A 21,807-nucleotide genomic window follows, 5' to 3' on the forward strand; every position below is an offset into this window, starting at 1 on the left:
TGTAGTCCCAGGTCTGCTGGACTGCTGCGATCTGTAGTGTCCACTCCACTCTCAACAGAGAGAGGCGGACGGCAGGCAGGCAGCGCGCCGCTCGAGCTCAGTGTAGGAATGCCATCTGAACAGAACACAGCATGTTTTAGTTTGTTTCTAGTAATCCTACACTATAGTGCGTATACCCTCTACTACAACTAAACCAACGAACGAACGCCTGGTGGAATCTATACTCGTCTTCTGGGATTAAAAAAACGGAATACATCTGCCCACTTTTGCGCGCTAGATGTACACCTTTTTTAGTTTATTTTTGTTTGGTTTAAGTCTATTGTGAGGATTCGTCGTCGCGGCCGGGTGCCTAGACAGCTGTTTTAACGTGACACTAACTACTACGAGTGGCAATGTGTCATGTGACAACTCGGACTTTGTGTTTCTTAACTTTCTTGAGAGCAGCGATGCATTATGTGGGACTTTGTTCTTCTTCTTTTCGTTCGCCACGTTGCCATCACTAAGGAACGCGCGCAGTCAGCTTGGGCATTAATATACCACCACCAGGTGAAATAATGAACCCCCATCAACACGTAAATGACAGACAGCTGCGTTTATTGTCTGAGGGGAGCGGGGATAAGGTTGTTCTCTACCTGTTTTAATTTAGTTCTACTTGGATATTGTGTCCAGCTGAACCGTGCGTAATTGCGCGCACACACGCACGCACACGCGCGCACGCACCTGCACCACCGAACCAGACTGATGCTGCCATGTTCTCCGAAGTGTCGAGCATCAACCTGACGTCCAACTTGTCGTCGCTGCTGGACCCGGAGGTAAAAGGGCTGTCATGTCTGTCTGTCTGTCGGTCACTGTCTAAAGTTACACACTTTAGTTCAGTGGTTCCCAAAGTGGGGTCCGGGGAGCTCCAGGGGTTCCCCTGCAGCTAAATGATAGTTTGGAACCAAATGGACCCTTATGGGTCTGTAACTCTGAGAGTGTACACATGGAACCAAATGGACCCTTATGGGTCTGTAACTCTGAGAGTGTACGTGTACATGCATGATCGAACCAAATGTACACATGGAATTAAATGGACCCGTTAACATTGATTTTTACAATATAAATTGGGGTCTCAGAGATGGAAATGCCATTAAATGGGGGTCCGTGGCGTGTAGCCTATTGCATGTCAATAGGGGGTACTTGAACGTCATACAAATCTTCTCTTATGGGGGTCCCTGGCCTATATTTTCATATGGGGGTCCGCGGGCTAATTAGTGTCAATTTGGGGGTCCTTGACATGAAAAGGTTTAGGGACCACTGGACTAAATAGCCCTGGTCCGGGTCCAACACGTGATTTTTCTTTGGTTAAAGATTTGGTTAAACCATTTGTACGCTCTCAGAGTTCAATTAGCATTGATTTTACAATATAATTTGGGGGTCCCAGAGATAGAAATGCAATGAAATGGGGGACCGTAGACTAATGCATGTCAAACTATAGGTCATTGGTATAGAGGGGTGGCAGTGGCTGGGTGGTGGAGTGACCGGATGTCCGGATCCATTGGTATAGAGGGGTGGCAGTCAGTGGCTGGGTGGTGGAGTGACCGGATCCATTGGTATAGAGGGGTGGCAGTCAGTGGCTGGGTGGTGGAGTGACCGGATCCATTGGTATAGAGGGGTGGCAGTCAGTGGCTGGGTGGTGGAGTGACCGGATCCATTGGTATAGAGGGGTGGCAGTCAGTGGCTGGGTGGTGGAGTGACCGGATCCATTGGTATAGAGGGGTGGCAGTCAGTGGCTGGGTGGTGGAGTGACCGGATCCATTGGTATAGAGGGGTGGCGGTGGCTTTGATCCCAGGCTATCCCAGACTTAGGTCACATTCCCACCTAATATTACTTCGGTAGACTCGATGCGAATGAGCGGAGAAGTTGGGATTCTTACATATTTAATTTGCTGCGGTTTGCCTTCACACTGGCTGTGTCAAACGCAGCAAGGAAACGCAGCAAGGAATTTTATCAATGTGTAATGTGTTCAATTCATAAACTATAGCCTACACAGTGAAATCTATGGTGTTAAGCAATTGATTAATGTACTCGTCCTCATTTCGACCATGGGCTTCTGTCTCCTCATTCGACCACGTCTATCCACGGTAACGAGACATATTTGCGCTGCATAAAATATGCAGTGCAAATATGTTTCACACCTGCCAAATGAAGCGCACTTTCTGACAATGTGCAGCAGGATTCGTTTTAATCGCAGTAAAGCTTTCTGGTGTGAAGGTCACCTTAGTGTTGAAGTGTCCTTGAGTTGCGAGCAAGACACTGAACCCCTAATTTCTCCCAGTTTCCTCCGGCATCGGTGTGTGAATGTGTGAATGTAATGCACAATCTCTGTAAAGCACCTTGGATAAAGGCGCTATATAAATGCATCCATTTATATAGAGGGAAACGATGGACAAATAAAAAAAACAGGGCATACTTGATTGATTGATTGAAGTATTATTAACAGTTTGCAGAATTACAATACAACTCAATACAAAAACTGGTAACTGTGAGTGGACGACACTATAAAAGCATTACACTACCTTTTTTCACTAAATGGAAACTAAATGAAAACTAAGCCATGATGACCAAAACTAGACTAAGGCCCAGGCCAGCCGCCACACGTATGTAAACGCACATTACTTTGTGCGTTTGGGCCTTTCAGCCACATGCAAACGGATTTTCGAAAATATCCGGATCAGTGGAGCTGTGTAGTCATGCACGGAGCTTTTGAGAAACGATGATGTCACCGCTTATAAAACTTTTACTATAATTAGGTGAGAAATGCAGCTTGTGCCTGCATGGAAACTACACGGACGGATATCTCCGATTGTTCATGTTTATATATATCACTGTTAACAACTTTAAAACTTATGTTGCATCAACTGCACTGTCTGCAGTGCGAGCAAAGGCTCTGCTCTGCTGCATCCAATAATACATATTTCAGCCTACTATAGTTCAGTGCGGACTGGTGATTTAATTTGTATTGGTGCCGAGTGTGAAGCTTGAACAATAGATTAATTGCGGTTCGCTACAGATAAACTGTGGACATATTAACCTACCAATAAAGGACCGAGGCCAAATGCCATTGCGCAGTACACCATCAACAAGTCTGTGTGTGCATAGCCATGTGAAACTATATTCTCGTGCTGTTTTTTGCTCTTCTGGTCATGGTCATGGAGGAAGAGAGAGAGAGGGTGCAGAGAGAGAGAGAGAGAGAGAGAGAGAGAGAGAGAGAGAGAGAGAGAGAGAGAGAGAGAGAGAGAGAGAGAGAGAGAGAGAGAGAGAGAGTTGTGAAAATGCGGTACTTATTTCTTCATTCAAAAATATGAGAAAAATATGATATATGAAATGATGAGTACAGCAATATCCGTTTTGCAAAAGATCCAGAGTAGTTGGCCTGGGCCTAAATATATTGATAATTTCATCAACAAATAAAAACTAGACTAAACTGTTAGGAAGGGACTAGCGAACAAGAGATCCAGTATACACTTGGTCGCATGCTGAAAATAGCAGATCTACAAGGTGACGCGTTGTGAGCTTGTAGATCGGCTATTTTCAGCAAGTGTAAAATTACAAATCAGCCATTACGACGGCGTCAAGGCCCGCCAAAATACTATTTTAGTCGACTAAATCAACTGTAGATTTTAGTCGACTAAAATCACATGACAGACGACTAAAACACTAAAACATTCCATGTGACTAAAAATAATGACTAAAACTAAATGAAGTTTCAGTCCAAAGACTATGACTAAACTAAAAATAGAAATTTGCTGCCAAAAACAACACTGCTTTGACAGTGAATTTGTGTCATTTGTGACAAACCAAACTTATAGAGTGTATGCGCGTGACATCATCATCAAACCAGGAAGTTATGCAGGAATGCCTACTGAGTGGCTAAAAACGACTTTCTGGCAGCCCATAAATCCAAACAGAAAAGTCATATCTAATTGCATTAAACGACATTAAACAATGTTAAACTCATTTTGCCTGTCACTTTGCCACTCGATTTGCCATTCACTTAATACATGCACATTCCCTCTATAGGCCTACACGCCCCCGGAGGAGTGGAGCGACGCGCCGGGGGAGCAGCGCCTGTCTCACACCGGCCACCGGGTGGTGTCGGTGTTCCTGGGCTCCATCATGGTGTTCGGCTTCCTCAACAACCTGGTGGTGCTGGTGCTCTTCGTCAAGTTCAAGACGCTGCGCACGCCCGTCAACATGCTGCTGCTCAACATCAGCGTGAGCGACATGCTGGTGTGCCTGTTCGGCACCACGCTCAGCTTCGCCTCCAGCCTGCACGCGCGCTGGCTCTACGGCCGCCACGGCTGCATGTGGTACGGCTTCGTCAACTCCTGCTTCGGTGAGCCTTTAATTTAAAGTAATTCTGTTAATTCTGCAAATCTCTTCTGAATCATTTTCATTCTGGTTAGAATAAAAAAGTCTGCACACCAATTCCAGCTCCCAATAATGCTTTACTTAGAAAGGTGGTATCAAAGACAAGGTGATTGTCTTTGATCCGGCACCCAGCCTACATAAGTAATTGGATGTGTGTCTTTTCGCTGTTTGTCTAGCCTCTAGCCTCTTTTGCTCTACAGTATATCAGTGGTTCTCAGACTATTTCATGTCAATTACCACAAAAATGACAAATGCAAGGCAAATTTAGATTTTAGTTTTAGTCAGTCTCTTGAAAAGTTTTCATTTAGTTTTAGTCACCTGGAATTCTTTAGTGTTTTAGTCTAGTTTCAGTCGACTAAAGATTTTTTTAAATGTATTTTGGCGGGCCTTGATGCCGTCATAATGACACAGATCTGCTATTTTCAGCATGAAACCAAGTGTAAAATGACTTATACTGGATCTCTTGTCCACTAGTCCCTTCCTAACATTTTTGTCTAGTTTTTATTTGTTGACAAAATTGTCAGTACATTTAGTCTTAGTTTTAGTCACCATAGCTTCGTTTTCATGTAGTTTCATTTTCGTTTTCGTCAGCGGACATTTTTCGTCTTAGTTTTAGTCGAGACGAAATCAACACTGCTTTATCCCATTTTAGGCGTGAACCCCTTTTGGTGTTAGAAACATAGCTTTTTCAGAAAACTGTCATTTTCAAACAGACATTTTTAGAATCTGATCTCAGGTCAGAATGGGTTATAATGCATGATATAATATCCATTGATATGATGGGAGACTCCCAGTGTCCCCCCCCGTCTGCGGCCCCTACAGCTGAAGCCGCTCTGGGCTGTGTCTGCAGATAGGCCTCATATACTCGCATGCCTTCGTAGTGTTTAGCCAACGGATTGTGTGCTGTTTGCACTTTGATAAGGTCAAAGCGCTTGTTCTTGATAACAATTGTGAGTCAAACGCACACTATATGGTCGCAAGTTGAACTGGTGCGCACAAAGGTGACTGATACAGGGTGGCTGTGGCTCAGGAGGTAGAGCAGGTCGTCCAATCCCGGGTCGTCCAATATTCAAAACCCCGGGTTGCGAAGTGTCCTTGCGCAAGACACTGAACCCCACATTGCCTCCAATGAGTTGGTCCGTGTGAGCTTGCCACCGTCGGTGTGTGAATGTGGGAAGTGAGGAAGCTGGTGTCGACTGTTCGCCACTTCACCTCCCAATGTATGAATGAATGAACCATTGTAAAGCGCTTTGAGCACTTGGAAAAGTGCTATAAAAAATATTATTATTATTATTACATCGTGGCCGTGGGCACTAAGCAAAAAGAGCTTATATTTAGTGTGCATGGTCTTCTTGATGCGGTGCCGTGCGTTGTTGCAGGACTACAGACACATGCACACTTGGAGCAGCCCAGTACTATAGGGCTGTCATGATTATGACGATTCATTGTCACTCAAATCATTGCGATATCACAAGATTCAATATCACAAGATTCACCACTAGATGGCGCAGCGGTAGCGCTACCACCATCACTCCAAGATGGCGGCAACGCGGTGTCTATGTACGTAACACCTCAAACACACACGTAAACACGTGCATACATGCATGCGCACACATGCACCCTGACATTCTGAATGAATATGTTACTAATTTCTGCTTTGATCCATTCATAAATATGATAAATAAATGAGTACATCAATATATGAGAGTAGAATAGGATAAAAACAAGCTTTTGTTTTGTAGAGCATGACTTTTTTATACTTTTTAAAGTAGTGGTTGTTACTATGTTACTATGGGACTTTGGGAGTTTTGCCTCTTGCTCAAGGCTCCTCAGACAGTGTTTCTCCCTTACTTCCCTCCCAACTAAGCAGTTCATGACCCTTGTGTAAACCCCTCACCCCCACTGTTTATATACGCTCAACAATAGTAGATAAGTTGTGTGTGTGTGTGTGTGTGTGTGTGTGTGTGTGTGTGTGTGTGTGTGTGTGTGTGTGCGTGCGTGCGTGCGCGGCGGGCAACACTCCTTTCACTGCAGCTGGTCATGACTAGAAATATAACGTGGCATTGTTACATAAGAGAGAGACTGAAAACAAGACTCCCTTCTTTTACGGTGCGAAACGAATGGCAGACATCATGTCACTTGTTAGTTCTTTTGGAGGAAGAACATTTGAGATATGCCCAGAATAGTAATTGAATCTCCCAATCAGTCTTGACTTAAGCGGATAACTTAACAAAATTGTCAAACAACTTATACTCATCCCGAGGCTTTTGTGAGCCTGTTAGATCTTCTATTTATTTTCGTGTGACACGGTCGCATTGTGACCGTGTCACAAAATAGAGAGTGGTGGAAGAAGTACTCCATTTTGTTTGTATAAACGTATAAATACTGCCGTGTAGAAACACTGTTAGAAGTAAAAGTCTGCTATATGAAAGATTTACTTGAGTAAAAGTTCAGAAGTATTGGCAATTTGGCATCAAAAACATTATACTTAAAGTACCAAAAGTAAAAGTACTCAATATTACGCATAACGTCCCATTTCAGCTTATAGAAATGCTATTTTTAAATAGCCAAAGTATATAAAGGGCTGGTCATTGCACGTTTTAGTCATCAAATAAGTAAAAAAAAAAAAGAAGAAAAAAGATCACACCCGTGTGAAGTCATCATACGTCATCTCATATTGGCCAATCACAATTTGCATCATCACTTTTGTCATCAATGTTTGTGTTTACACAAACCCTCAAAGCTGGACATAGGAGGGGCTGGCGCCCCTCAAAAATATATATATATTTGCCTCTGAGAGGTTGTGGATCTACTCCACAACCTCTCAGAGGCAAATATATATATATAGTTGAAGTATTGAAAACTGGAAATGCTCAAGTAAACTTGAACTTAAGTACAGTACTTGAGTAAATCTACTTGGTTACTATCCACCACTGAAAACAGGGCGGGGTTCGGATGGGTTGACCTGATAAACAGCTTCACTACGCACAACGGCTTCACTGTTCTTGTACCACCCCCCCCCAAAAAAAGAATGCATTTTACTATTCTGCACTACACTCAGGAACATCTGGACACTGCACAGGCAACTAGTGACACCGGCACTATTGTCACCGGCAAAATGATGCACTGTGAACTATAACTCTGCACTTTATATTCTATTTTTCTTGCACGTGGTTGTCTTGTGTCTGTTGGTATTTATGTGTCATTTGTGAAAAAATAACTGAATGCACACACGATAATGCTGCAACAAATTCCTATGGCTAGTAAAGGTTTCTGAATCTGAATCTATACCACAACGTCCTTCCTGCCACCAACAGGCCCTTAGATGCGTCTTTTAGGTTGCCATGAGAGAGTAGGTACCGTCAGCGCTGTTTTCTGTAGCCTGAATAACCTTTTTTATTGCTCATTGTATTGATGATAAACTTTATTTGTGTAGCACCTTTCATACAGAGTTGCAGTTCAAAGTGCTTCAACTGGCATGACAGAATTCAAATACTTAACAATTCAGAGAGATGGAGAAGTCAGATATAAATAAAAAAGCAGGCGCCAGGCAAAATACATAGAATATGCATAGAATCATGCATTGCATGAGAGGACGGGCATATGATTGGAATAATTAGAGAGAAAAATCACACCAGTGTGAAGTGAGGGGCGCTCTTATCATCTTAAAATGATTACTGTAGGTGATGTAATGATGATGTAAAACAAACTGTGACAAAACAAACATTAAATGCTCTTTATTGTCGACATTTTTAAAACAAACATTGAACTTTAAACATACATTAAAACTGTGTATAGGAGGGGCTAGCTCCCCTCAAACATTTTTTTTTGTATATAGGCCTAATGAAATAATTTATTTAATTATATTTTTTGTTTAATCCTGTGCCTGACTTTTAATCTAACATCAGTTAGTACTTCTTCCAACATGTGTCACCGTCGTCACCTCATTTCTTTTCCATCGGGACACGCTCTGCCAAATATTAAATCTGCTAATTTGAAACGGTGAACTGATCAAAGACGTCAAACTATGTGCATTAATCACGTTCATATTTAATCACGCCAGCGTTTTACTTTAGATAATTATTCATTCCAGCCCGAGGGAAATGAAATGGGACACGCATGGGCGGTGCTCCACAGAAAAATAAAAGTTGCCAACTGGGACGCCGAAAGTGGTTCTTCAGAGTGATCATTTTTGCCGATCTACAAGCTCACAACGCAACACGTTGCGTCACGTTGCGATCTTGTTCTCAGTTTTAAAGACATGTCGAACACTGTGATGCTATAGTGTTTATGCGATGAAATTTTCCTTTAAAGAGCCATCAAAAACATCTTTGGGAAATCGTTGCTGGTTCATCAAAAACATTAGTTTTTGCGTGGGGGGGGGGGAGAACCATACGAGGAACATGAAGAACCATTCACTAAGTAAAATGGTTCTTTAGTAATGGTTCTTCATGGACCCATAGACCCTTTTAACCAACCATTTAAAAAAATGGTTCTGTACATATGGATCGAAGGCTTTCGCAGGAAAATAGCAAGCTCACGAGTCACAACGTGTCTCGAGTGGTTGAGAACCGTTATTTCTCATTGTGCAGTGTTGCGGGCCAAAGACAGATTGTTCCTTCTTGGTTTGGTTATTGGCGTGAAGGCTTTCAACATTGATCATGGGGGGGGGGGGGGGGGGTTGACATGACAAGCGAACGCATCGATACGCTTTAGCCTTGTCCTTTGATGTTCTTTAATCCATTCTGGGCGGGAACCCCTTTTGGTGTTTTAAGCGTTATGTTAAAATAGCAGATCTACAAGCTCATAGTGCGGCACCGAGTGCTGCGCTACGAGCTTGTAGATCTGTTATTTTGAAAAAATGGGAAAATGTGGCACAAGTCGATTATAATATTTCAGAGAATTTTTAGATCAAATCTTTGCTTCTGGGGGGGGGGTCCCTGGAACAACATATTTTCAGATGGGGTCCTCGGCCAAATACAGATAATTCCAGGGGTCCTTGACATGAAAAAGGTTGAGCACCACTGACATAGAAACAGAAAACTGTTTAGAAGTATTTAGAAGAATTTCTTTTTAATCAATCTCAGTCCAAATTGCGTTAATTTGAGACTGAACAGCGTGTCACACTGGAATTAATGTTTTTTTTTTTTTTTTTACATGTAGGCTATATTACGCATACCTTCACCAGTGTGTTTGGTGGTTTAGTTACGTAAACATGGAACATGAAGTGCTTATACATGGGCCTTAAATGCAGTGGTTTATTAACCCTTTAAAAATAAATCCGGACCCATGCTTGAGAACCTCGTAATTGCATGCGGCCCGCCATCCGACCACTTAACCTTTTTGAAAAACCTGTTTCTGTGTCAGTGGTTCTCAAACATTTTCATGTCAAGGATCCCAAAAATTATATGTAATTGGTCGCCGACCCCCATCTGAAAACATGTTGTTCCAGTGACACCCCAGAAGCAAAGATTTGAGTTAAAAACATTCGCTCTGAAAGAATATATTCAAAGATTTGCACCACATATTTACGATTTTTCAAAAATAGCAGAGCTTGTAGATCTGCTATTTTTCAATAGCTAAAGTATAACATAATGCTTTAAAACACCAAAAGGGGTTCTCGCCCCAAAATGGGTTAACACGGCAGTGGAGCGGTTGCCGCGTTAAGTGGTCAGACGGGTGTGAGCCGTGTGTCTGCATCCGTCGGCATCAGTGCCATCCTCGTCCATTATGTTTCTGTGTGGGGATGCCTTTTATCCTGCATTTCTTGGGCTTTACACTAAGATCTCTCATGGGGCACTTCACTTGACCGTCGGGGCAAGTACAGGTCATGTTCTACTTGCCCGCAAAGGTCACGTTGTTATTGTGCAAGGAGCAGTTTCAGAAGCGTTCATTCCCAACGGCAGCTTTTTTTTTTTCTCTCTTTTTTTTCCAGATCACATTATTTATGTATATTTTATACAAAGGTCATGCCCACTTGCCCGAAAAGTAAATCCTCCATCATAAAACAACATGGTAAAAATTTGAATTACTGTTCAATTCAACACTTATTATTTTTACTTTCTGGGGGCTGTGCGATTAAAAAACAACTAAATTTGTATGCCAAATACCTACATATATGACCCCAGGAAGTATAGCTATGCTTTTGCATAAGTAAACTAGTAAAGTAAAGACCAGAAGACACTAATACAGAGTGCTCTGGCCACATTCAGGTGATTAGACGGATATCTTGTGTTGCGTTTATAGACGGTTCCATCCCCTCCCAAATGAACAGTCGCCCGGTGGAAACTCCACCTGCCCTGATAGTTTTATTTACCTGCCAGGGGCACGTGGGCAACCCTTATATTGTCAACTCCTGTCCTGTCTGTATTATGTATGAAAATTGTGGCTGATCAAATGCATAACCCTGCGCAATGCACGTACCCAAAGAACACAGACATAACAGCGTAGCAATTACCGCAGCAGGTAATTATGTGTGACATGTGTCGTTCCCAGACCAGACAAAGTACTCAACGCCTGTACTTGAGTATATACTCAACTACGAGTTTGCTCAGTCAAATTTGAACTGGGGTTAAAGTACTGGAGTACTGGAGTACTTTTCAAAAGTACAAAGTACTGCACATTTCTATTTTAAATTCTCAGTGCATTCATCGGTCTACAAATTCTTTCAGAAATCAATTATAGTGACAAATCTACAAGCACACAACACATCACATCGCAAGCGTCCCGTGCACCCGGGAGGCTCTTTGGATGCGCGTCCCATCTCCCATCGCACATGTACATTTTGAGTGGTGCAACCACTCCTACAACCAGCAATGTCTGTGTACACCTATCTATGTGGCTACCTATGTGCCCATGCACCTATGTGGCCATGATCACGAGTACTATATGGTACCAGTAGGGGGTGCCAGAGAGAGAGAGAGAGAGAGAGAGAGAGAGAGAGAGAGAGAGAGGGAGGTGGGGGGGGGAGAGCTGCACCACTCAGTTCACACGGGTGTGATTTTTATTGTGCAAGGAGCAGATTCAGAAACGTTCATTCCCACCGGCAGCTTTAAAAAAAATTTTTTAGAGCACATTAGTTATGCTCGCAACAAGCAGCCCGATGGAGAGTGAAACTGTCATGTTTAAATCATTATCAGCATTAATCTTCACTTCATCAGATTGAACAGTATGTCATAGCATATAAGTCAAGGGAGATGGTGTGCGTCTGTATTCCATTCCATCATGGCTGGTATCATTTCTGTAGCTTGTTGGAACGGCAACATGTTTTGATGTGTCCGTCCGTCCGTCCGTCTGTCCATCAGTCCGTCCGTCCGTCCCATGTTAACCCCTGCTGTAACCCCTACTGTTAACCCATGTGTCGCTCATCTGCGCCCCTCTGATGTATATCTTCTGTCTCTCTCTTTCCCTCTCTTTGAAACAATCACATCGTGAGTTCAATGGCATAGATGGACGTGTGGCTATTCATCTGCCCCGCGACAGCTTTTCTGACCCACGATCATTTTCCCTTTGTCAAATGGCTACTCCAGATGAAAGGCCTGGAATTTCATCCTTTTATGGGCAAGGCCGAGTGCCAGGGCATGAAGGCCATCAATTAAAACAATGATTTTAAGCCCCGGTCATAATTAATTTAGCTTAAAAGGATGATTTTTTTTTTAAATCCAACGCGAACATTGGTTCAGAACAGTGCTTCTTAAATAAATAATCACAGCTTTAAATAACAAAATATATAAGTAGCTACTGTAAAATATTGTAAACATGTCTGTGACATATATTAGGGTCCCAGTCCAGAGATGAAAATCATAATGAAATGGCCTAGGACCCTGTCACCAGAAATAAGATTTTCCCATTCAGACACAGAAGTACAGGCATATGTCTGCATTAAATTGTCTAAGGAAAAACAAATACCTCATGTCACTCACTGCTGCAGTTGTTTCAGTTCATTTTAAGCTCTGTATAGAGATTCAAAATGTTATATACACTTTCTGTTGTAGTGTAGTTAAATTTGGAAGCTTAACGATGTTTAATTGACTACAGGCGATAGAGTGAGAGAGAACGCGCTGTCACAACGCTGCATGCCCACTTGCCCAGCTGTGCATGGGTTGAGACGAGTGGATTAAAAAAAAAGTTAACATAGTGAAAAGGGACATAAGGCCTGCCACTCTTGTCTATTTTCTGAACATGTCTTTGTGGTCTGATTAGACTGCCAACTTTATAGCATAAGTGTCAAACTATAGAGAGAGAGAGAGAGAGAGAGAGAGAGGCTTTATGGCAGCTACTATGACGTGCCTGTCATATTTCACCAAAGGAATATCTCTGTCTTTTTCCGCCAAAGAGATAAATATTTAGATTTTAGCCTTGAACTTCACAGAACTGCCAAACTCTTTTTTTTTGTTACTCAGCCTGTCAGACTTGCCAGAACGCTGTGTGATCAAAATGACGATGTGTGATTAAACTATGGAGACAAGAGGTTTCTGTCCGACAGTGACGATATACTGTACTTAGTTGGCTTGGTGTCCCCCCTGGGTCTGTAACAACATATTTTCAGATGGGCGTTGTCGGCGTTGTCGGAATTACATATATTTCTGGGGGTCCTTGACATGAAATAGTTTGAGAACGACTGTCATGTTTTAGAAAACATTTGTAGAATCGTCCTCAGGTCATCAGACTAGCTTGTAGATCTGCTATTTTTGAATAGCCAACGTATAAATGGATACAGTGGTTAAAATGCACCCCTCCAAGAACCCCTGGGGGTCCCCACTTTAAAAAACAACGTTGAACAGAACGTGTGATTTTCCATATAGAAATGGCAGTACTGTAGCTCAGAGGTAAAGTGGCCGGTAGAGTGGCCAGGGTGGGTTCCCAGTTCGATCCCCGGGCTCCCCAGGAGCAGTGTCGAGGTGTCCTTGAGCAAGACTCTGAAACCCTAATTGCTCCCGATGAGCAGGTTTGGTGCCTTGCATGGTTTCCTCCGCCATCTGTGTGTGTGTGTGTGTGTGTGTGTGTGTGTGTGTGCGCACACACGCACACAATCTACATGTATAGGACTTTGGATAAAAGTGCTATATCAATGCACCATTTACTATTTGCTCAGTGTCCCTGAGAAAGACAATCTAAAACCCCTGAGCATCTGCTGGTTGAAGCAGAAAACCCTTCCCCCACACAGGATACATTTTAGTTTTTGTTATGTATGTGAAACATGTACTCTATACTGTTTACAGTATAGGCCGCCGCCTATATGTCTTTGGGTCACGTGGCACGCTTTCAAAAGAATATTCTTGAGTGAAATCAACTCAAATTCAATCCAATAAGTCAAGCCAAGCAGATTCAAAGAGCACATTGAGTAATTTCCCTGTTACATTTGCATACCTGCGTCCTGTGCTGTCATGTCCGTGTGCAGTTATATGCCTCAAACCACCGTGTTTCTCCCTGGACCTCTGTGGAATTAGACTGCCTTTGAATGGTGTGTGTGTGTGTGTGTGTGTGTGCGTATTGCCAGAGGGACATGAGCAAACATAGGCAAAAACTGACTTTCCTGACTGCTGGAAGATCCTAATGAGCATTTGTGCCTGCCTGTAGACATGCGCAGAGCAAGTTCAGTCAGGGAACCTCAGTGCAGTCGCTGCCGGCCGTTAATTGGGCCGCCTCAGCGTCACGCTCTCATTCACATGATTCACTCATCCAATCACACACTCACTCCATCTTCATACCGGCTACTTTAACCGGAGGTTTGCATTGCATTGCTTGCTTGCTGCTGCTGTTTCAGCGTGCCGCTGTATACAAACCTGCTGCGCACCCACCTCCATTGGATCTACTGTTTAGGTACGGGGGATTCGGAGTCCCTATGGCCGGGACTGATGCGCTTGATCTGAGTACATAAAAAGCAGATCCAATACATCGCCAAACCATACTAAATATACTGCATTGCTCATCTATATTCAATAAATATATATATTACATCCTTCTTGAGTTGTCTGACTGAATTAAAGTTAAAGCAATAAGCCACGCCAGGGGGGTGCATACTTAGTTTAGACTAGTCATTGGTTAGACATGGGTTAATGACCGTTTTATTGTAACAGTCTAAAGTGAGAACAGCAAATGTACTTAACAAAATGGAAGTGTTAAAAATATATAAAACACTATACAGTACATACAGCTACAGTACATTTGTTGTTCTCACTTGTTAGTTTAGGGTAGAGAGACAGCATGCTCCATCATGCCTCTGTTTAATAAAAGTTCTAACGCGGATGAAGATGACAAATGGACTTGATTTATTCTTAGTTAGTGGTGGTTAGTATCATGGACAGTATCATGGACAGTATCATGTTTGCATAATGGTCACTCAATATCATGGTCAGCATCATATCAGTATCATGTTCATCATCATTTTTTGACCGCGGTCGAGATCATGGATTTCACAATGCCACGCTAGACTTTCTGGTCCTTCATTGCCATCCCCAGTTCCTGCTTATAGATGCATGTGTCCCTAGCGATGACATCAGGGAACGGCAGTTTTCTACCTCTACCTCTGGTCTGCTTTTCCAGAGGAGAAGGGAAGATATACTGTAACCTGCATACACTTAAAGGCAGAGTATCACGCTGGCATCTACTTTGTCTGAGTTTAATTATGACAAAGTTGTGATACTATTCGAAAATGCAACTATAAGGCTCTATACAGCCTGTTCAATGCTGTGTGAAGTCGGGGCGGGCTAGTGGCCACTGCTATGAAAATTCCCTCCCACCACGTCGGAGATAGGCTGAGCCAAAACGTGTCATCGATAGTATCTCCCCTACGTCATCCCATTAGATCCCATGTCAAAAGCCCCTTGGGATTGCACTATTTTAGCGTCTTCATAATGAAATAAATCAATAACTTTTTTGATTAACATGACCAATGACTATACACTCGAGATTTTTTGTAAATAATGTGCTGGTCAAGAGGTGATGGAATTTCTCATTTCTTAGTTTGCAGTCAGCACCAGTGAAGGCATATGCAAGGCCAGCAGAGCTGAATTATGCTAATCTTCAGCCAACTGGTTGATGTTAATCAGCTTGGATATGATTGATGTAGATCAATAACCCTAATTAACTTTGAACTAAGATCAGGTAGAAGTGCTTTTGAAATCACTACAGCTAGTGCACACCAGTGCACGCTTCACGGATTGGTGGCTCACCTCATCTCCATGACAACGTCAGGCTGGCAGGCCCAGTGCGTCACACCGCTGCCATCTTGCCAGCAAGGTGCTAACTAGGTGCAACTTCCCATTGACAGCCCATTCATCCAAACAGAAAAGTCCTATCTGATTGCATGAAACAACGTCAAACTCTATATTGCAGCTGTACGGAAAGCTTGAACTATCCTCTTTCAAACTGTAAAGTTGCCAGCAAGGTGCTAACTAGACGGCTGCGGTCTGCATAAGGTCAATAAAAGCCATGCTGTACCTGAGCCGGTGCCGGTGGGGAAACAACCACATTTGTGCTTGTGTGAACGAAGAATCGATTCCTCCTTTCCCCAAACCGATCCTACTCCAACAGTGACATTTAGTTATGCTTTGAGTCTCCTTTCGGAAAGGAACTGTTTCATTTACTGTAGTATATCTATCATCCTTTGTTATTTGTGACGGCCCTGCCCCCTCTGCCTCTGCACAGCAGGATATCTGGCAGCCTGGGTGATTAGGGCAGAGTGGAGCAGGCCGTCAGGCCAACTGTGTACACCTGAGTGGGGTGTGGTCTGGGAGAGTATATAAGGGCCTCTCCTTCCATGCTCTCAAGCCAGCTATCTTACCTTCCTTTCAAGCAGTTGCACACCTTTTACAACACTCACACACAGCACACTCCATACATCCATACACTGCATACATGACTGATCACTGACATTGTCACATCTCATACCAGTTTATTTGATGATTGCTTAACTTATTTTAATTTAGAATAATAAATAAATAAATATAAAAGTGTGTGGACTCCCTTTTGACATATTGTTAGCCTAATTTAAGCTTTGAATCAATGAACATTTCAGTAATTTTTCATGTAACCTTTAAATTAACTTTTTCTGTTAATATATTGTATTTTGTTGCAAAGCGGTTGTCATCCTTTAAATATGTTACGGGTCTTTGCCCCTTGATAAGGGTTGTAACACATGGTTTTGTGTGTCGTTTTTCATGGTTTTTGGCAAATTAAAAAAATATGAAAATCAACATAATATGCCTACTGTATTATGTCGTTTTTCATGCTTTTTTTGACAGTCAGAACATTTTAAAACCACTGGTATCAAACTATAAGAAACTATAAGAACCTATAAGAACCTGACAAAAACACTAACACCTCAGTAATGATTCAGTGATTTTATTTGGATTACTGAATGCCGTAATTGAATTATATTTCTGCTGCAAATGGGACTTGTTTGATTGGCTACTTACACCTGACAGGGAGACCAGGCCACACCCCCAATTACTCAGGTGTAAGTAGTCACTGATTAGCCCCTCCCCTATAAAGCCTGGTGCCCATGCTCCATTTCCTGTTTGGTCTTTCTTTGTGTGCACTGACTGAGCAAAGTAGGAAACTGCTTGTAGCACTTTTTGAGTTTAGGCCATCGATACAATTTTTGGACTTTGTGGTCCTAATGTATGTTTCTCAGGCGTCCCCTCTCTACGCATCAGTGTCGATGACCAATGTGCAGAAATGTTGCCTTTGACCTTCATATTGTGGTTCTTCTAACAAGCCTCTGCTTATAGGCTTGTCTACTCTCACCATTGTGTAATGCATAAGCAGTGTGGTTACCTTAGCACTTTTAATGGTTTCCCAAGATGGCATACCATCAAGTTGAATTTAAGACATGGTCACACATACAATTCCACAGTACTTAGTTCTTAGCCCAAATTGTTGTTTGTTTTTGTATTTAATTGATTGGTGTTTGTTGTAATAAATAAGTGAAATGGAATTTGTTTGATTCAATTAAATAATGTTTCCTTGAGTCACTATAGAATAGCTCAAAACTCAGCATATACTTGATTTGATTGACATGCTGCATGCCATGAGTGTATAAAGTGTTGTTTTTTCTAAATTAATTGAGCTACTCTAAGATGAGCTGTGGTCATAACAGCGCTGTTTGGTCATTAAAGTGTTTTCAACTAGTTTCTCATTTTATTGTAACAGTCTAAAGTGAGAACAGCAAATGTTCTTTAACAAAACAAATTAAGTGTAAAAAAATATATACTAATCATAAAACACTTTTTGATAAACAGGCTATAGTGCATTTGTTCTCACTTTTAAAGTAAAAGTCTAAAGTGAGAGCAGTAAAATGTACTTAATTTGTTATCATCAGAAACTAATACATTAATATGATAACAAAGGGTATGACCTTTTAATGACATTACTTAGGCTGAAACAAAACATCTCTATTTTCTTTCAATGAAAGTGTAAATCTGTGTGCAGTCTCTAACAATGTTCTACCAGATGGTTTTAAGCAATCACCTAAATCTCAGTTGAGTCGTCATGAACCCTGATCATCACCTTTAGATTCAATCATTCTGGCAGGGGTAGAGGTGTCTGAAGTGGATTTTCATCCCTTGACCTGTCACCTCTGCCTTCAACCTTAAATACAACCTCCAAATTCTTATTAGTGTGAAAGTCCTAGTGGCGTAAGAGGAAAGCATAGGTCTCACAAGCTGAAGGTGGTGGGTTTGAATCTTGCTCAGGGTAAACCTTCATTTTTGGGCTTTTTAAGGCAAAGAGAGCCGAAATCCGGCCTCCCTCCTCCCGCTCTCTTTTGGCTCCTGTGGGAGGGGGAGGATCTTTTTTGGGAACCCGCCTCTAGGGCGGGATTTTTTTATGAGCCTGCCTCCTGGGGGTGGAGCTTAAGAAATGTACATATTAAGCAAAGTGATTTTTGTACTTTTCACATTAATTTGATTGAACCATTTTATTGTTAGTTTTTATTGAGATATTTGAGTTTTTTATGACACTTTGTCTCAGCTGTTTTGTTTCAGTTGATTTTTTTGTTTTTGTTTGACTTTTTGGTTGATTATTAGTTTTTGTTTATTGCTTTTGTTTTGTTATTTGACATGTTTTGTTGTATCAGTTTTTATATTGACTCATTTTTGAGTTTTTTGTTGATTATTAGTTTTGTTTGAGTTTCTTTTAGTTTTGTTTGACTTTTTGGTTGATTATTAGTTTTCTTTGAGGTTTGAACCTATGACGTTTGGTTTTTGAAGCCTAGTTTTTATCTATTGAGCCACACTGGCATGTAAGGTATAATCGGGAACTAATATTTAACCAGCCTTTTAGAATTTAGATGGACAGTGAAAATGTTCTTCAGGAGACTTGAACCCTGAATGTCCTGTTTATAAACCCCCGGTTTATCACCTGCGCCACACTGGCATGTAAGGTACAATCGGGAACTCATATTTAACCAGCCTTTTAGAATTTAGATGGATATTGAAAATGTTCTTCAGGGGACTTGAACTCTGAATGTCCTGTTTACAAACCCCCGGTTTATCACCTGCGCCACACTGGCATGTAAGGTACAATCGGGAACTTATATTTATACTAAACACTGCTCATTGAAATATTAAATGCGAGTGCAGAATAAAGTAGTTCCAACCTAAATCTCATTTGTTGTCATAATGAACCCTAATGATTAGAGATTGTATGACATAAGTTTGCTTTGAAACGCATTTAGGTTAGGCATTTGTATTGTTGTGGTTGATGATTTTTGTTTATTGCTTTTGTTTTGTTATTTGACATGTTTTGTTGTTTCAGTTTTTATATTGACTCATTTTTGAGTTTTTTGTTGATTATTAGTTTTGTTTGAGTTTCTTTTAGTTTTGTTTGAGTTTTTTGTTGATTTTTAGTTTTGTTTGAGTTTCTTTTAGTTTTGTTTGAGTTTTTGGTTGATTATTAGTTTTGTTTGAGTTTTGAACCAGTAACCTTTGGATTGTAAACCTTAGGTGTATCTTTTGAGCCACGCTGGGCTGTAAGTTATAATCGGGAATGTAATACTTAACCCACTTTCGAGAATTTTGATGGACAGTGAAAATGTTGGGTTTGAACCCTGTCCCTCTGGTTTCTAAGTTCCAGGTTTATCTTCTGCACCACACTGACATGTCAGATCTATTGGCGAACGTCTTACTTAACCCACCTTTCAGAAATTAGATCGACTGAAAATGTTGTTCTACAAGAGTACAAACTTGGAAAAAGGTCATCACTGTATTTGAACCAGGAACCTTCTGGTTGCAGGGCCAGTGTCCTAACCAGTTCACCACCATGACTCATGCAGAACTGATGCTATTGCACAGTCTACAGTGAAAGATTGGATAAAGATGCAAAAAGGAAAATGCCCGTGCTGGACTTGAACCCAGAACCTTCTGTTTGCAAGGTCTGAATTTTAACCATTGCACCACCATAGCTCATGGAGAAATGATGCTATTGCATGCTCTACAGTGAAAGATTGGACAAAGATGCAAGACAAGATTAATTGGAAAAATGTCATCACTGTATTTGAACCAGGAACCTTCTGGTTGCAGGGCCAGTGTCCTAACCAGTTCACCACCATGACTCATGAAGAATTGATGCTATTTCACACTCTACAGTGAAAGATTGGATAAAGAGGCAAAGAGGAAAATGCCCATGCTGGACTTGAACCCAGAACCTTCTGTTTGCAAGGCCAGAATTGTAACCATTGCACCATCATAGCTCATGCGGAATTGATGCTATTGCATGCTCTGCAGTGATAGATTGGATGAAGATGCAAAGAGAAAAATGTTGGGTTTAAACCTCAGTGTCTTGCTCAAGGACACTTCGACACCAACTCTGGGGAAGCCCGGGTTTGAGCTGGTTTGAGTTGTCATGTGACAAATTTTTTAACCTACAACTTTCGGTTTATAAATCCTTGTCTTTATGTTTATGCCACAAAGGCATGTGAGATGCATGGTGCAGAGTTCTGTCTCCATGCCCCCAATTACCCAGGTCTAAGTAGTCACTGATTAGCCCATCCCCTATAAAGCCTGGTGGCCATGCTGGGCTTTCCTGTTTGGTCTTTCTTTGTTTGCACTGACTGAGCAAAGTAGGAAACTGCTTGACTGCTTGTAATTGTTTTAGCCTAATGTTTCGCAGGCATCCCTTCTCTACACATCAGTGGTGATGACCAAATGTGCAGAAAGGTTGCCTTTGTGATCTGTACCTTCATATTGTGGTTCTAACAGAGTTCTACTTATAGGCTTGTCTACTCTTGCCATTGTGGAACACATCAACAATGTGGTTACCTTAGCACTTTTAATGGATTCCCTAGATGGAATACCATCAAGTTGAATTCACTGAGCTGTTCTTACTCTGCCATGGTCACATGTATACAATTTCCATAGTGCTGTTCTTACCCCAAATTGTTGTTTGTTTTTGTATTTAATTGTTTGGTGTTTGTTGCAATAAATACATGAAATGGAATTTGTTGGATTCAATTTAAAAAAACGTATCCTTGAGTCACTAGCTCAAAACAGAATGCAGTTCACAAGTATGGAGCTCAGCCTATAATTGATTTGATTGACATGCTGCATGCCATGAGTGTATAAAGTGGTATTTCTTTTTAAATGAAATAAGCTACTCTAAGATGAGCTGTGGTCATAACAGCACTGTTTGAGTTGAAAACTTTAAAGATGTTTAACAGTCTAAAGTGAGAACATATAAAAAATATATACTAATCACAAAACACTTTAGGTTTTGATAAACAGGCTATAGTGCATTTGTTCTCACTTTAAAGTAGTTTTTTTTTCTTTTTCTTTTTTTTAAATTCAGCTTATCAAAGAAGTGCTGTGGTCACAGCACTGTTTGAGAAACTAGTTGAAAACTTTATATCCAACTTAATTGTTTAAATAATAATAAATGTATTAAACAAAACAATTATATTTCTGGTTGATTAAAAGTGCAAAAGTTTTGGTCATCTAAAACTAAGACTAAGAGATGACAATAACTGGTATGCAATGTAATTACATTATGGCAAACTAAACATCTTGTTTGCTCAATGAAAGAGTAAATGTGGGAAAATGGGTAAAAATGTTCCCACAGATGGTTTTAAACAATAACCTAAATCTCAGTTGAGTCGTCATGAACCCTGAGCATCACCTTTAGATTCAATCATTCTGGCAGGGGTAGAGGTGTCTGAAGTGGATTTTCATCCCTTGACCTGTCACCTCTGCCTTCAACCTTAAATACAACCTCCAAATTCTTATTAGTGTGAAAGTCCTAGTGGCGTAAGAGGAAAGCATAGGTCTCACAAGCTGAAGGTGGTGGGTTTGAATCTTGCTCAGGGTAAACCTTCATTTTTGGGCTTTTTAAGGCAAAGAGAGCCGAAATCCGGCCTCCCTCCTCCCGCTCTCTTTTGGCTCCTGTGGGAGGGGGAG

At 41.4% G+C, this 21,807-nt stretch overlaps 1 protein-coding gene across 1 annotated transcript in view; it reads left to right on the forward strand.

Annotated features, from left to right (window-relative positions):
- Positions 1-749: 749 nt before the first annotated feature.
- Positions 750-21,807, forward strand: part of tmtops2a (teleost multiple tissue opsin 2a) — a gene marked incomplete at both ends in the record, with an annotated part of 43,535 nt that continues 22,477 nt past the window's right edge. The window contains 2 exons of the mRNA XM_080758549.1: positions 750-812; positions 4,064-4,379. Coding sequence (XP_080614675.1) covers positions 750-812; positions 4,064-4,379 — 379 coding nt within the window. The remainder of the gene's footprint in view (positions 813-4,063; positions 4,380-21,807) is intronic.

The sequence above is a fragment of the Protomyctophum bolini genome (assembly GCF_963924005.1).
Source record: "Protomyctophum bolini genome assembly, chromosome: 24".
Taxonomy (NCBI): domain Eukaryota; kingdom Metazoa; phylum Chordata; class Actinopteri; order Myctophiformes; family Myctophidae; genus Protomyctophum; species Protomyctophum bolini.